This window comes from Eurytemora carolleeae, unplaced genomic scaffold, assembly GCF_000591075.1.
Source record: "Eurytemora carolleeae unplaced genomic scaffold, Eaff_2.0 scaffold465, whole genome shotgun sequence".
Classification (NCBI taxonomy): domain Eukaryota; kingdom Metazoa; phylum Arthropoda; class Copepoda; order Calanoida; family Temoridae; genus Eurytemora; species Eurytemora carolleeae.
The window spans coordinates 215076-230770 of record NW_019396612.1 but is presented as its reverse complement, the minus strand read 5'-3'; the positions used below and the strand labels follow the sequence as shown (position 1 = coordinate 230770).

At 35.5% G+C, this 15695-nt stretch overlaps 1 protein-coding gene across 1 annotated transcript; it reads right to left on the bottom strand.

Moving 5' to 3' along the window:
* Positions 1 to 7613: 7613 nt before the first annotated feature.
* On the bottom strand, positions 7614 to 9899 carry LOC111706288 (uncharacterized). The gene has a single exon (XM_023479122.1). It carries the CDS (start codon positions 9637 to 9639, stop codon positions 7861 to 7863), a length of 1779 nt encoding a protein of 592 aa, XP_023334890.1. The 5' UTR covers positions 9640 to 9899; the 3' UTR covers positions 7614 to 7860.
* Positions 9900 to 15695: the final 5796 nt, after the last annotated feature.

Below are 15695 nucleotides of genomic sequence, written 5' to 3'. Positions count from 1 at the left end.
AAAGGTGGTAATATATAACAAGTAAGTGAGTTGGTAATGTGAATCCAACGGCCAAGGCTTTGCGACACTTCAGAATCGACCCAATCTTAACAATTGACAATTTTTATAGCTGCTTGGATCTCTGTGCAATAATTCAGAGGAAAACCATTATTTCCAATCAGTGATGAATATCGTAGAAATATTAGTCTAAAATAACCTTCAAGTATTATCTGTATATCTTTAGGTTGAAAAATACCAGAGATAGCGAAGGTGACACCTAATAGCTTTACTATAGATATATACGCCTTGGCTTATCTGTTTCATTGTCTTTTTGTCCCATTTTGTTTCCAAATATTTGGTTTTTGAATTACTTAATTCAATTTAGTAGTAATGTTTTCTATGTCTCTCCATCAATCATAATTCCGCAGGTCATTTTTACTAAAGGTAGGACAATATGGCATTTTTTAATAAAATGTGTCAGATCCTTTCAGTACGTGTCTATAATAAAAAAGAAAAAATGAAAAAGAAATAATTTCTCACTTCTAAATTTATCCAGCGCATCACGTTTTTGTAATTGATAAATCACAAGTAAAAGTAAAAATATTTTTTTCTTTAAAAAATAAGGGTACCCATATACCAATAAGGGTACCAAAAAGTCCGCCTTGAAACACTGCTTACAAAAATGTTAAAACCATGAAAATCGGTTATCAACCCTATTCCTGCTGGGGGGGGTCAATTTGACCCCCCCCCCCTGTAGTTTTTTTTCATAACTCAAAAAGTATTGGTCTGAGGCTGTTGAAATTTTCTGACTTTTCCTACATACCCAAAGCCCTCTCTTTAGACCTAAAACTGGGCTTTAATACTAACTGCCTGAGTCCTCAGGCACACTGCCTGAATGACTACTTTTTCCTGTAACAAACTAAATCTTTGTTTTAACCCACTTCCACTTGTCAGATTTTGATAACATTTAGCTTTTTGGAAAGCCTTTGACATAAGGAAACGAATTGCACAAGTTTTGCGAAAAAAATTGCAAATTTTTTGCAAACAACCTGTCAAGGAAATTTGCACATTTTTAGTTTTTCTTGAATAAAAATCAGGTTATTTAAAATTTTGCAAAAATTTTTGCATATTTGAAATGGCATGGTCAAGGGCTTTTCAAAAATGTATAATTTTTTCATTTTTTGACATCAAACATGGGATTTAGAGGGGGAGTCAAAAATTCCCCCCCCCAGCATATCATGGTTTTCAAGTACCCCAGCAGAGACAGGGTTAGTTGAATAAGTTGTAGGCAAAAAAAACGGGCTTATTAGCGGAAATTTTCTTCTTGGTCCCAATATTCAGTGGTTAGAGAAGCAACTTTAGACACCCATATATGTTAAAAAAAATTGAAAAATTAACCTCCCTTATTGGTTATTGATTTTTAAAAGTGTTTGCGCTGATTCATTTTTTTAAAGATAGAAAAAGATTAATAATGTTTTTTTGTAAGTTAAATTCAACAATTTTGCTGCGTGTTGGTAATTTTTGAAAAAAAAATAATAAAAAATGACAAGAACTGCCGCACCACGATTAAAGAATATCAATTTTCAGATAGAAACCTAAGGATATCTCATTCATCCTTGATCTGAATAAGATTGATAAGGTATCTTCGGGATTCGGAAATGCCACTACATTTGGGCTTGGAGAGTCACTATAGGTTAAGTCTACAGTCCTGACGTCAAGTTAGTTATACAATGTAAATCTCGAAAACTAAAAAATGCAAAGGAACTGAGTCTTTCTCACAAACTCAATTTTTTCCAATCCTTTGTAACCTGATGATGAAATCCTTTGACATTTCAAACTTAGATTATTTAATCTAACAGAATTCATAGTTTGAAATATCTAAGGTCTGCAACATTTGGTTCTAAAGATATTGTGATTAGAAAATCAGAGTTTGTGGCAAAGACTCTATTCCTTTAACGATTTTCATCTAATCGTCGGATCGCTTATTTTTCGTTTTTAAATCGCAAAAATAACTACTTAAACAAATAAGGCCTCATTAATGTTTATCTTTCCTTAAAACATACTGAATAATATTTGTATTTTTTGTATGATTCTTAAATAACCCTTTAAACTTTTATACTTTATTAATTTGCATTTCAATAGAATATAAAACTTACTCTGTATCTATTTAACTAACTATCCATTCAAATTCTCTCAAAGAATATGCGTTAGATCCTTATCAAATACCATATTTTCCTAAGATGGACTGTATCTCAACAAACCTCAAATATACTTCACAAAATTTAAATTATTTTGTTTAATTTTTAAGTATTTTTACTATCACTGTAAAAAATGATTGAATATTGTTTAAGTAGGGTTGAACCCCGCTACCTTGCTATACACCCCTTGACATAAATATCCACAATCTGATTATAAAATACACACATATAGTAGTCATAATCTTTAGTCTTCTGCGATGTCTCTAGGATACAGACAGATGGACGAACGGACATACGAACGGACATACGAACGGACATACGAACGGACATACGAACGGACATACGAACGGACATACGAACGGCAGGGTGAGTGAAAATATATTTTAAAAATATATGTTCATTTTAAAGGGAGTGTTCGTGAAAAATGAAAGGGAAGGGGGTATAGGAATAGGCTTGATGTGATAAAAAAGCACTTTCTATCTGTTGCATCTATAAGGAGAAAATTGTTAAAGACGGCTCATACCGAATAACATAGCGTCCATACAAATTTAGAAAATTGCAACATATGACTTAGACCGTAAAAAATCAATTTAATTTCAAACAAATCATTCAGATATCACAACCTATAGTCATCGATTATCTTTCGCCACATTTGTATATAGTTTATATTTCATAATATTTTTGATTTCGTTTTTTTAAAGATATTTCTCTGGCGCTGGATTTTCGAACGTTCCAGGAAAAAATGAAAATGTCGTCTTCATTATCAAAAATCCTCGAAACAGTAATGAAAGTAACTATCAGATCATGAAAAATAGAAAATATTAGGAAATATCATATTAGTTCCATTATGATCGGGTAGAAATTAAGCCTCTGAAAGCAAAAAGTATCAAGTAGTTGTTTTTTTTAAATTCCTTTTAAAATATACTAAAGATATGTCTAATGAAATATACTAAAGATATGTCTAACTAAAGATATGTCTAATGAAATATTTCCTCAAAACATTTTTAATGTAACCTGAAAGAAGTTTAAAAATCTTACTATTAAGACTCTTCTATTGACAGAGAAAATCAATTAATTTATATTTTGTTTTAATAATGTTATTCTAAGAAAGGGTGGGGCGGAGTGAGGAAGATGATGATGANTAGTTTCTGTCGTCAGATAATTTTTCAACCTGCAGACCTTCTGTGTTCTGATCCTTCTAATAGATCGAACATCCTTCTCTCATTTCTCTCTCCTTGCAAGAACCCATCCTATCCATCCTTCTTTTCTCCCTATCCTGAACCCGTCCTATTCATCCTTCTTTTCTCCCTACCCTGAACCCGTCCTATCCATCCTTCTTTTTTTTCCCTATCCTGAACCTGTCCTATCCATCCTTCTTTTCTCCCTATCCTAAACCCGTACTATTCATCCTTCTCTTCTCTCTACCCTGAACCCGTCCTATCCATCCTTCTTTTCTCCAAACCCTGAACCCGTTCTATCCATTTTTCTTTTCTCCCTATCCTAAACCCGTCCTATTCATCCTTCTCTTCTCTATACCCTAAACCCATCTTATCAAATCTTTCTTATCTCCTAACCCTAAACCCGTCCTATCCATTTTTCTTTTCTCCCTATCCTAAACCCGTCCTATTCATCCATCTCTTCTCTCTACCCAGAACCCGTCCTATCCATCCTTCTTTACTCCAAACCCTGAACCCGTCCTATCCATTTTTCTTTTCTCCCTATCCTGAATCCGTCCTATTCATCCTTCTCTTCTCTCTACCCTAAACCCGTCCTATCCATTATTCTATTCTCCCATCCCTGAACCCATCCTATCCATTTTTTTTCTCCCTATCCTGAATCCGTCCTATTCATCCTTCTCTTCTCCCTACCCTGAACCCGTCCTATCCATCATTCTATTCTCCCAACCCAGAACCCGTTTTATCCATCTTTCTCTTCTCCCTACCCTGAACCCTTCCTATCCATCCTTTTCTTCTCCCTACCCTGAACCTGTCCTATCCATCCTTCTTTTCTCCAAACCCTGAACCCGTCCTATCCTTTTTTCTTTTCTCCCTATCCTGAATCCGTCCTATTCATCCTTCTCTTCTCTCTACCCTGAACCCGTCCTATCCATCTTTCTCTTCTCCCAACCCTGAACCCGTCCTATCAATTTTTCTTTTCTCCCTATCCTGAATCCGTCCTATTCATTCTTCTCTTCTCTCTACCCTGAACCCGTCCTATCTATCCTCCTCTTCTCCCTATCCTGAATCCGTCCTATCCATCCTTCTCTTCTCCCAACCCTGAACCCGTCCTATCTATCCTTTCTTTTCTCCCTATCCTGAATCTGTCCTATTCATCCTTCTCTTCTCTCTACCCTGAACCCGTCCCATCCATCTATCTCTTCTCCCAACCCTAAACCCGTCCTATCCATCCTTTTCTTCTCCCAACCCTGAACCCGTCCTATCTATCCTTCTTTTCTCCCAACCCTGAACCCGTCCTATCCATCATTCTATTCTCCCAGCCCTGAACTCGTTTTATCCATCTTTCTCTTCTCCCTAACCTGAACCCTTCCTATCCATCCTTCTCTTCTCCCTACCCTGAACCCTTCCTATCCATCCTTCTCTTCTCCCTACCCTGACGCCTTCCTATCCATCCTTCTCTTCTCCCTACCCTGAACCTGTCTTATCCATCCTTCTCTTCTCCCGACCCTGAACCCGTCCTATCCATCCTTCACTTCTCTATTTTGAATCGGACATGTCACTTGAAATTACGTCGACAGTCCCTTTAATTTTCCCAGCTCTCATATGTTTATCCATTTATCTCATATTTTTATCCATTTATCTCATATTTTTATCCATTTATCTCATATTTTTTTTATTCATTCTCACATTTCTCATATTCTCTTCTATAACTCATCTACTAGGTAATATACTGCCTGAATTCATGAATGCCTGCTATATGCCTAGGTTTGGCCTAAGGCTCGGCTCTACCCTACAAACACTATGTAATCTGCCCATTCAATACCTTTCAATAATTCATTCAAAATGATTAATGAATGAATGAATCTGATCTTGTTTGTTCAAACTTCAATTGATCAATTAATATTTAATTTGAAATACATTCCGACTCTTAAACATTGATATATATTCCATACCAATGTTCACGGTTCTGGAAATGAACCGTAAAATATAGAGAATGAGTCTTTTTCACAAACTCTGATTTTCTAATCCCTATATCTTTGCAACCCAATGTCGTAGAAATTATATATTTCATTGTTTAAATTTTGTTATATCAAATAACCTAATTTTGAAATATAAAAGGTTTACACCAGTTAATCAGGTTGCAAAAATAAAGGAATTAGAAAATTTGAGTCTGTAATAAAAAATAATAATCTCATATCTTTGCAACTTGTTTAATGAATTTCAAAATAAAATAGCAATGTCCGATTTACAACGGTACCCTTGAAACCTTAATCTTATCATTTTTCTAACTTGAAAATTGTTCGTTTCTGATAATTTATTCATTCTTTCTTAAAAGGAAGAACTGCGCAAGTCACTTTTACCACAAATGAAAATAAACAGTTTTTAAAAACAAAAAAATGGATATCCAATTTATAGTTGATCAGACAAAGGTTTTATGGGTACTGTTGTGAATAGGGTATTGGCATCTGTAATGGAGGGTTATATGAAATTACGCATACAGTCTCCTAACTCTCGAAACCTCGAAATGAAATGAGCCTTGCCCAAAACTCTTATTTTCTAATTCCTTTTTCTTTGCAACCAGATGTCTTAGAAATTAGATGTTTTAAACTATGAACTGTGCTGTATCAAATAATCCAAGCTTATAATATCTAAGGTTTAAGGTTTACGCCATTAGGTTGTAAAGATATTGGGATTAAAAAATTTAAGTTTGTGGCAAAGACTCAATATCTTTCTTCAGGTTTTATTAAAAACTAGCTGAAGGTTGCTCGTGGGAAAAAAATTGCACAAAATTTAGAAAAAAAATATTTTAAAATCGATTTTTTTTGCCTATAACACCCCTTGCCACCCATGAGTGTCAACAAAAAATTTCACCCATTCGGTCCAGCTAAAGGCAACATGTACATGAATGTCTTGTTTTAGTAAATAGAAAAATAAAGGAAAACAAAAACATTATTATAACTGAAATAAATGAAAAAGAAAGAAATCAAATAATTGCTGAAACAAATAAAAAATGGAAGAACACATGAAATAATTAAAAATAAACATGTTAAAACCTCGCTAAAAAAATGTGAAAAATTAGAAAAACATGAATGTAAGAATAGAATGACCGTATATAAATGTAGTTGATTGCACCAGTAAATGTCCTAAAGAAATGTCCCAGATAGTTTTGCGGATTTTATGTCGTTAATACATTTTGAACACGTCATTTTGTTTCATTCATTTTATTTTCAATAAAATCATCATTATCTCATTAATTGACATGTAATTCATTTTTAAACCTTAAAGTTCGAATAAAATTATTAAAATCAACTATGAGTTTTAAATTCCTATATCTTTGACATTTAAAACTATGAATTCTGTTAGATCAAAAAGACTAAGTTAAAATATTAAATGTTTACTTTGCCTCCTAACATAAACACAAGATTATTTGCCTCCTAACATAAACACAAGATTATTTGCCTCCTAACATAAACACAAGATTATTTGCCTCCTAACATAAACACAAGATTATTTGTCTCCTAACATAAGCACAAGATTATTTGCCTCCTAACATAAACACAAGATTATTTGTCTCCTAACATAAACACAAGATTATTTGCCTCCTAACATAAACACACTCCTAACATAAACACAAGATTATTTGCCTCCTAACATAAACACAAGATTATTTGTCTCCTAACATAAACACGAGATTATTTGCCTCCTAACATAAACAATTGTTTAAAATATAAACACAAACACACATTAGGTTGCACAAATTTAGGAATTAGAACATTAGAATTTATGCCAAGAACTCAGTGCATTTGATATTTGACGCTGAAATAAAAATGAGTTTTCACAAAATTTCTTTAGAAAGAAATTAGGTTTGAATCTTTACCTCAACTCAAATTTTGATCTAACAGATTTAACAGAAATATCAAAGGTCTACGACTTTGAGTTGCAAAGATATGGGAATTAGAAGATCAAAGTTTGTGGCAACTACTCAATTTCATTTAAAAAAATAAGCATATCTCTATCAAAAATGCTTGAAAACTAAATTACAGTAGACCAATTGTTAATTTGAAAAATTATAAATGAAGTCCTTTAGTCATTATGAATTGTTTCATTTTGCCATTGTTGAATATTTATAGTTTTTGTTTTACTTTTCATGTATATTTCTCAAGCTCTTAGTTAAAAATAATGTTTTTTTTTCATTAAAATTTTTCTTTTTTACTCTTTCTTTTTGCTCTCATATTGACTCTAGCCTGTTTTACTTCCTACGAGTGTATCATATTTTTCTAAATCTAAACTTCTTTGTCAATCTCTATATTGAAAAAGTTGAAAAACATCATGACTTATGAGAGTAAAATTTATTATGATTAAAGTACTATAAATTAAATATATTAAGTATTTATATTATCACTAGTTGGTTTCTTATCAGAATGAAAAACTGTATGAATTCTTTTGGATTTGTGCTGCACCAGATTTAGGAGTAGATAATTGTTTCTAGTATCAGAAACAGGAGTTTAGCACCAGAAGCAGGAGACTAGGAGCAGGATAAATAGTCCCGGGAAGGGGGTCAGGAAGGGGGAAGAATTTGAGGACTCCACTTGATTGATGGAGGGGGGAGTAGAGGATTGTGGTCTGGAGGACCTATGATGATGGTTTGGATTATGATTGTGCTTTTTGTGCCCTGTTTCCGGTCTGAGGGTTGGGTGCAGTAGTTTTGGGGTTACAGGACGGAGAACTGGTTCTTGAGTTTCCTCAATAATTTCATCACAAATTAGATCCTCTTCTTTTAGCATAACCATACCGTACAGAGAGGGCTCTTTACCACGCTTACAATGTGCTCCAGCCTCCATGACGTAGTGCTCTACACTATCCCGTGTTGTACCGACAAAACACTCTTGTACTGGCAGATCAAGTCTCTGTGTAAATGTGTACACTAAACCGCCATCTTGGAATTGACCATAACACTGGTACAACCTGTCCTCGTACACCTCGGTGGTGTTTTCACAGTTGTACACCTTGTACTCCATCTGGTCGGGTCGGGAACATGAGGTGGATGAACGGGCGCACAGTCCCTCTGCATCAGGAATAAGTCCATGAAAAGTTCCTGAAAGTGGACATGGAGTTCTAACAACCTCTTTTCCAACAGTAATCCAAGCGTACTGGTCCAGATACTCGTCAGAGCAAAGAGCATCGTCAAGCTTAGAATCAATCTTGCCAATTCTTAGCTCAAGAATATTCTCTGTACGCTGTTCCAGAGCTAGACAAGCATAACCCAGCTCTCCACACGCTGTACTAATCCTGGAGACAATCCGTCCTTGTGATGGTGAAATCAAACCATCAACATGGTAGGTTGTCAACTCCTCTTTACTTCTATAAATTAACTCTGATCCTTTCACATGAACCTTGTCCCAGTCCCCCTGTGCCCAGGCAGGGAACTTGTGTCCCATCTCAGGTTTGGGACTCAGTTCTATCCTCTCTAGTCGCAGTGTCTCATATCCACTAACATGAGACTCCAGCTGGTGAACACATGTGGAGTCGTTGGAAAGTGCAAGATGAGTGACTCCAGAGTGTAAATCTGTTTGATAAACTGCACATCTATATCTTGGTCTTGGTTCTTCTCCCAGCTGGGGTAGTTTGGTGTCCAACAAGGACAGATAGTTCCTCCCATCTTCTCCAGACCAGTGTCCCAAACATTGGAAGCTCATTTCAAAATCCGGGAAATCACAATTACGGAACTTGAGGTCAAGCATAAACTCGCTGGGACAGCCTCCGGCCTCTGAACTCTCGCTATCACACGAGCCAGCAGCCTCTTCAACATTAGAATAGGAAAACTTCCATCGACCGCTGAACGGACAATGTGTTTGTGTGACGGCCGATTCTCCGTAAAATCCACGAGTTTTATACAACATTATCTCCTCAACAGCCCGGCTTGTCACCTCATGAGAGGTCGGGCAGTCTCTAAGTGCCTCCTCTTCAGTATCAAAACACTTGTGTAAGTTTCTAACATGAACTTGGTTTACATTCACTGATCTTTGAATAATTCTGATACATCTGAAACAGTCTGAGCCTCGCGATGAGGAATCTCTTAAAATCACATTTTCCCTATGCCGTGAGTGACAGTTTCCCCAACTTGGAACAGAATTGTATGTAAGAGATATACTGGTGTACGCTATTTCTTGCGACTCTTTCCACTGCGTCATAAATTCTCCTTGCATTTCCACAGGGAAATAGCAGTCTGATTGAACACTCGCAATGCTCGCGCTGAACATAAGTAACGTAGACAAAACACTCATTGTGTTTGTTAATATTTAGATTGGTGGGTTAGCTGTGTAGACGTCCGTCTTACATAGCGGTCTATCGTGAACTGAGAAAACTGTAGAGCACGGATGTATGCGCGTCCGGAGTCGGGGTTTTGATTCATCCAAACCGGGCGGCGCGCGCCGCACGGAGTAAAGCGCCCCTGGGCCCACTAGTCCTGGTCAATATTTTCTCCGAATATTTCTCTCTCTTCCTGTTGACAGCGGATATTCCGCCCCATGCCGCAACTTCTTAAATTCACAAGAAAATCCGGGAATTAAGAATTGTTTCCCGCCACCCCACCCCCCTCCTGCATACGTAACTGGGAGACAGGGGAGGAGGGGAGGGGAGGATATTAATGTACTGTGACCATATAGGAAATGGGGATTTCCTGTGGAGATCCTAATTTTTTAACTTTTCAAATTCTCACGGGGTGGTCTGGAAGGGGTCTCTGAAAACTCTACAACTATATAGCGTTGGTTTAAACCAATCAATTTAAATAGACATATTGACAGATAGATAAAGAAACAGGAAATTTAGAAAATTGCAAAAAGTCTGTAACAAATTTAATACTGTGCACTAATTTACTTTTGTGATAGCTTTAATTATGTTATTTTTTTGATTAAAAATTGTTATAATAATTTATAACATCAATGTATTTTTGGAGATAGCTCAATCATTCTAACTATATTTAGAAGTATTATTCAACAAAAGGTTGCAACTCATTATTCAATTTCATTCATTATTAAAATATATTGAAACATTTAATATATTAAACCATAAACTATATATTGAAAGACATAAATTATATTGAAAATATATAATATACTGAAAACATATAATATGCCGAAAACATATAATTTATTTTAACATATGATTTATTGAAAGCCTAAAATATATTGAAAACATATAATATATTGAGAACATATAATATATTGAAACATATTGAGGGCGCTTCGCGCCCATCTTCCAAATTAATTGTGAACATGTTCTCTATGTGTACATCGAAAAACAAAACAAAAATAATTCGCGGATTTTCACAAAAAATTTCGTGGATTTTCAAAATTTTCACGTGATGTCCCACAAAAAATTTGGGCCCGATCGGTTCACCCGTTTTGACGTTTATTGGATACAAACAAACAAACAGACACCAAAACACCCAAACAGACAGACAAGCCAAATTTATATATAGATATTGAAACATTTAATATATTGAAAACATGTGATTCGGGGCAGACAAAAGTCTGAACTTAACTCAAATCCTACGCTTTAAACATTGTTTTGTAGGAAATATTGGTTAGTTCGTTTCCGCCCCCTCCCCCACACACCCCTCCCTCCCCATACTCATTTTATCCCAACACCACCCTTCAATATTAATCCCCCCCCCCCTCAGGAAAACAACCTGACCCCCTGGGTTGGGAATTAGTGAATGGTCAAACCATGGATAAAATATCATCGGTTTTCTGTAAGATAAATCACAATATTACACGTAAAAATCGAACAGTAATTCGCCAATTACTCCTTGTATGCTTAAGCTATAAACAAACGTGTTGCATTTTTGAAATGTATATGCCTAGGGCTTCAAAAAAGTATGAGAAAGTTGGTGAGGTAAACCCTAAGCCTAAGACGTTGCGACACTTAGAGTCGAGGCTGTTTAAAAATTTGATAAATAAATTTGAGAGTGTCTATATATACTCACTGATCATGCTTATTGTATGGTTAGGGCATCATGCATCGTGTATCCAGTCTGTTTCACACATTCCATAGGGACTTAAAAATGCTCTACAAAAATCTAATATGAATCTATAATATATTTACATATAATATATATATATATATATATCTATAATAATAGTATTTTAAGTGTGTTTCTATTTGATTCTGAAAAACGAAAATCAAAATACAATTGGTTAAATTCTTTCAGAGTAGAGATTTTGTATCTGATATATAAAGTAGTAATCTCTGTTTGTTTGTAAATTATGTAGATCTCCAGGAAAAGCTGGGTTCCCAAGATAATAACTTTTATGTTTGGAAATGACGAAGAAACTATATCAGAAGTTCGAAATTATAAACAAAGAAATAGTGAAGCGTCTGTTTAGTCTGTAAATGTATTAATCTATGANATGAAAACAATGTGTTTTCGTGCGTGCACACTTTACACTTCCCGTTCTCATTATACGCGCGTTTGTCCGTACTTTATGTTTATGTGCGTGTGGTTTAGTGAAAAAAATGAAATTCAAAAGATATTATATAAAACTGCAATTGTTGTCCAGGGTATCCCAATAAAGGGGTTTTATCATGGAAACGTTTCAAGTGTATGCTCTTAATAGTGCTTAAATACTGCCTTCCTAATATTGCATAGTCCGTCCTCTATGTGTGTCATCAATTTGAGTACTAAATGTGTGTCCTCAATGTGTGTCCTCCATGTGAGTCCTCAATGTGAATCCTCAATTTGAGTCCTCAATGTGTGTGTCCTCCATGTAAGTTCTCAATATGTGTCCTCCATAAGAGTACTCAATGTGTGTCCTCAATGTGCGTCCTCTATATGTGTCCTCAATGTGTTTCCTCAATGTGAGTACTCTATGTGTGTCCTCAATGTGCGTACTCTATATGTGTCCTCAATGTGTGTCCTCAATGTGCGTACTCAATGTGTGTCCTCAATGTGAATACTCAATGTGTGTCTCCAATGTGCGTACTCAATGTGTGTCCTCAATGTGAGTACTCAATGCGTGTCCTCCATGTGATCAATAATGTGTGCCCTCTATGTGTGTCCTCAATATGTGTCCTCAATGTGTGTCCCCAATGTGAGTTCTCTATTTGCGACCTCAATGTACTTCCTCAATGTGTGTCCTCAATGCGTGTCCTCAATGTGTGCCCTCCATGTGAGACCTCAATGCGTTTCCTCAATGTGTGTCCTCAATGTGTGTCCTCAATGTGTGTCCTCAATGTGTATTCTCAATGTGCATTCTCAATGTGTATTCTCAACGTGTGTCCTCTATGTGTGTTCTCAATTTGCACCCTCACTGAGTGTCCTTAATTAAAATACTTCAATATTATTCACCTATAAAAGTAAACCACTATCCAGAAAAAAGTACTTCAGTTGCATTTTGTGAGTCGAGTATAAAAAGATTTATTAGAATAAAAAAATCTAAATCTAGCATGAAATCCACGAATGTCCTGCTGTACACATTTCATGATTGTCGCGTTAAATATAATGAATTGAGCTGGATTAAATTAATTAAGTTAAATGAACATCGGTCGCATGATCCCACAAAAAGTGTATCAGACAGCGGGGGGGAGGGGGGGGGGGACATTGTGGATAGGCCATACATAGGGGTGCAAAAATTCACATTATGAAAAGGAAGTCAATTTGTAAAGTTTACGAAATTTGGTACTTGACTGTTATGTAATAATTGTGCTATGAAAAGATTGAAAAAAAAAGTAAAAAAGGGAAAATGAGAGTGAGGGGGGAGTTAAAGAAAGAGAAAATGGAGGGAGTAGGAGGAGGGATGGAAGAGTTTGGAGGGAGGTTGGGGGGTTAGAGGGTCCTCGATTAAAAATGCATTTATTCAGAACTTTCTGTAGATTCCTTCTACCTTTGCTTTCAGAATATTATTTACGATGACAGTTTTACACAGTCCCAGGGCTTCAACTTAGATATAAGGGCTTGGGGGGTAGGAGGGTAGGAGGGTAGGAGGGTAGGAGGGTAGGAGGGTAGGAGGGTAGGAGGGTAGGAGGGTAGGAGGGTAGGAGGGTAGGAGGGTAGGAGGGTAGGAGGGTAGGAGGGTAGGAGGGTAGGAGGGTAGGAGGGTAGGAGGGTAGGAGGGTAGGAGGGTAGGAGGGTAGGAGGGTAGGAGGGTAGGAGGGTAGGAGGGTAGGAGGANCTCTTCTATCCCTTCCACCCTCCACTCTTCTATCCCTTCCACCCTCCACTCTTCTATCCCTTCCACCCTCCACCCTTCTATCCCTCCCATCCTCTTCCCTTCTACCCCTTCCACCCTCCACTTTATACTCGCTGGGTTTTTTTTTCGATGATTTTTAAAAATGAAACTCTGCTATTTGCCTGTGTATGTATACGTGAATGGAAAATCTTGAAATAAATCCGGGAACCGAACAAAAAATCCACCAAATGAAATTGTTCCGTCCATTGACTGCAATTATCGCTAGTTTCTTGTTTAATAATCTGAAATATTTTTCTTCTTCGACATCGTTTTTTTCTTTCTTCTCCCTTTATATACCCGCGTCTGAATGAGCCATATTCAAATTTAGTTTTGAATTTCAAATTAACATTTTCCCGCCCCGGCTCACGCTTTAATCTTTTCAGACCAGGTATCCAAACCGGAAAAATTGAGAATGCTGCGTTTCAATTCTTCCTTTGAAAATCAGATTTTTTATCTTTATATTTATCTTTATATTTATCTATCTTTCCATATATCTATATATCTTTATATCTTTCTTTCTATATATCTATTTATCGTTCTTATCTATCTGTATATATATATCTATGTATCTATCTATTTTTCTATCTTTCTATCTGTCTTATTTATCTATTTATCTATCTATCTATCTGTACCATGTCAATGTTAAGGTGCCTATCTCTTCACTTTCACACCATGATTTTCTGGACCCTTCCCCTCATCAATATATATCTGCCTATCTAACTATCTAACTATTTGTCCATACTGTATATCTTAGTATCTATATATTTAAGATTGTTATTGTTTATATTTTAAATATTTTCTTTTCTAAAAAACAGTGCAATTTGTTTTTCCATCTAGAAATATTGCTTGACTTCTGTTAAACTATTTTTTATTTACTTGTACTCGATCTAGCTTTTCTAATCTAAATCTCGAGTTTATCTAACCTCAGCTGAAAACTTTATAATGGTGGAGATCAATAATTGATCCTCTCTTTTTATTAATCTTGAGGCGAACCTAATCTTGTGTGTGTATCCTGAAAAATTCAACCAATCAGAGTGGCGTATCAGAAGCCGGGAAATTGAAAATTGAAAAATTGAATAACCGGTTTGTAAATTGCCTGAACTTTTGGTGTCATATCAATTAGACTAATGTTCGATGAACCAACGAAAGTTTAAACTTATATATTCATTTGGACTAACGTTTAAAATAAATTTATTTGAACGTAATGCATTTTATTTTGTTTAAATGCAGCAATGCTCTAATGTTCAAATGGACTGAAAACCGGTTTGTGGAAAGCAATTTAACGTAATTTTTCAATCTGATTAGTTCAATCGATGTAGCATTGTATCGGTATTTGTTGTAAAACGTGACTTTAATACGATAGGGATGTTAAAAAAATGGATTAAGGAGAAAATCAAAAGTGTGCACAATGAACATATTGGTATACTCAGATTAAGCGATCGGGATTAAGGATATACCATTTCTAAAGTTTTGAGCTCTGTATCTGAAATCTAATTAATGATATACCATTTCTAAAGTTTTGAGCTCTGTATCTGAAATCTAATTAAGGATATACCATTTCTAAAGTTTTGAGCTCTGTATCTGAAATGATATACCATTTCTAAAGTTTTGAGCTCTGTATCTGAAATCTAATTAAGGATATACCATTTCTAAAGTTTTGAGCTCTGTATCTGAAATCTAATTCTGTCTTTTTTCATAAGTAATATTGACTTTCTTTCTATGTATTTTCTTCTCATACAGATACTTTTATTTACTGAATTATTAAACAAAACCGGGTTGACTTTTTATCTATGTAACAAATTAAAATAATTTGGTGTTTTGTATTGTTTACTTTTTTAATAAACATATATAAAAACTATCTATCTATGTATCTATCTATCTATCTATCTATCTATCTATCTATCTATCTAGCCTGGGAACCATGTTGCCCCTTTTGAGCAATGTAAATTATATTTTGATTACATGTCTCTCTCTTCATATTACAAGGTTCTTTCTTGCTCTACACCCAGCACCCACTCCATCACTCACTTATATATCACTCTTCAGTCATCACTCATTCAGCTCTCAACACTTTGTTAATGGGACACCCTGCAACAAGCAAAATATTTCTA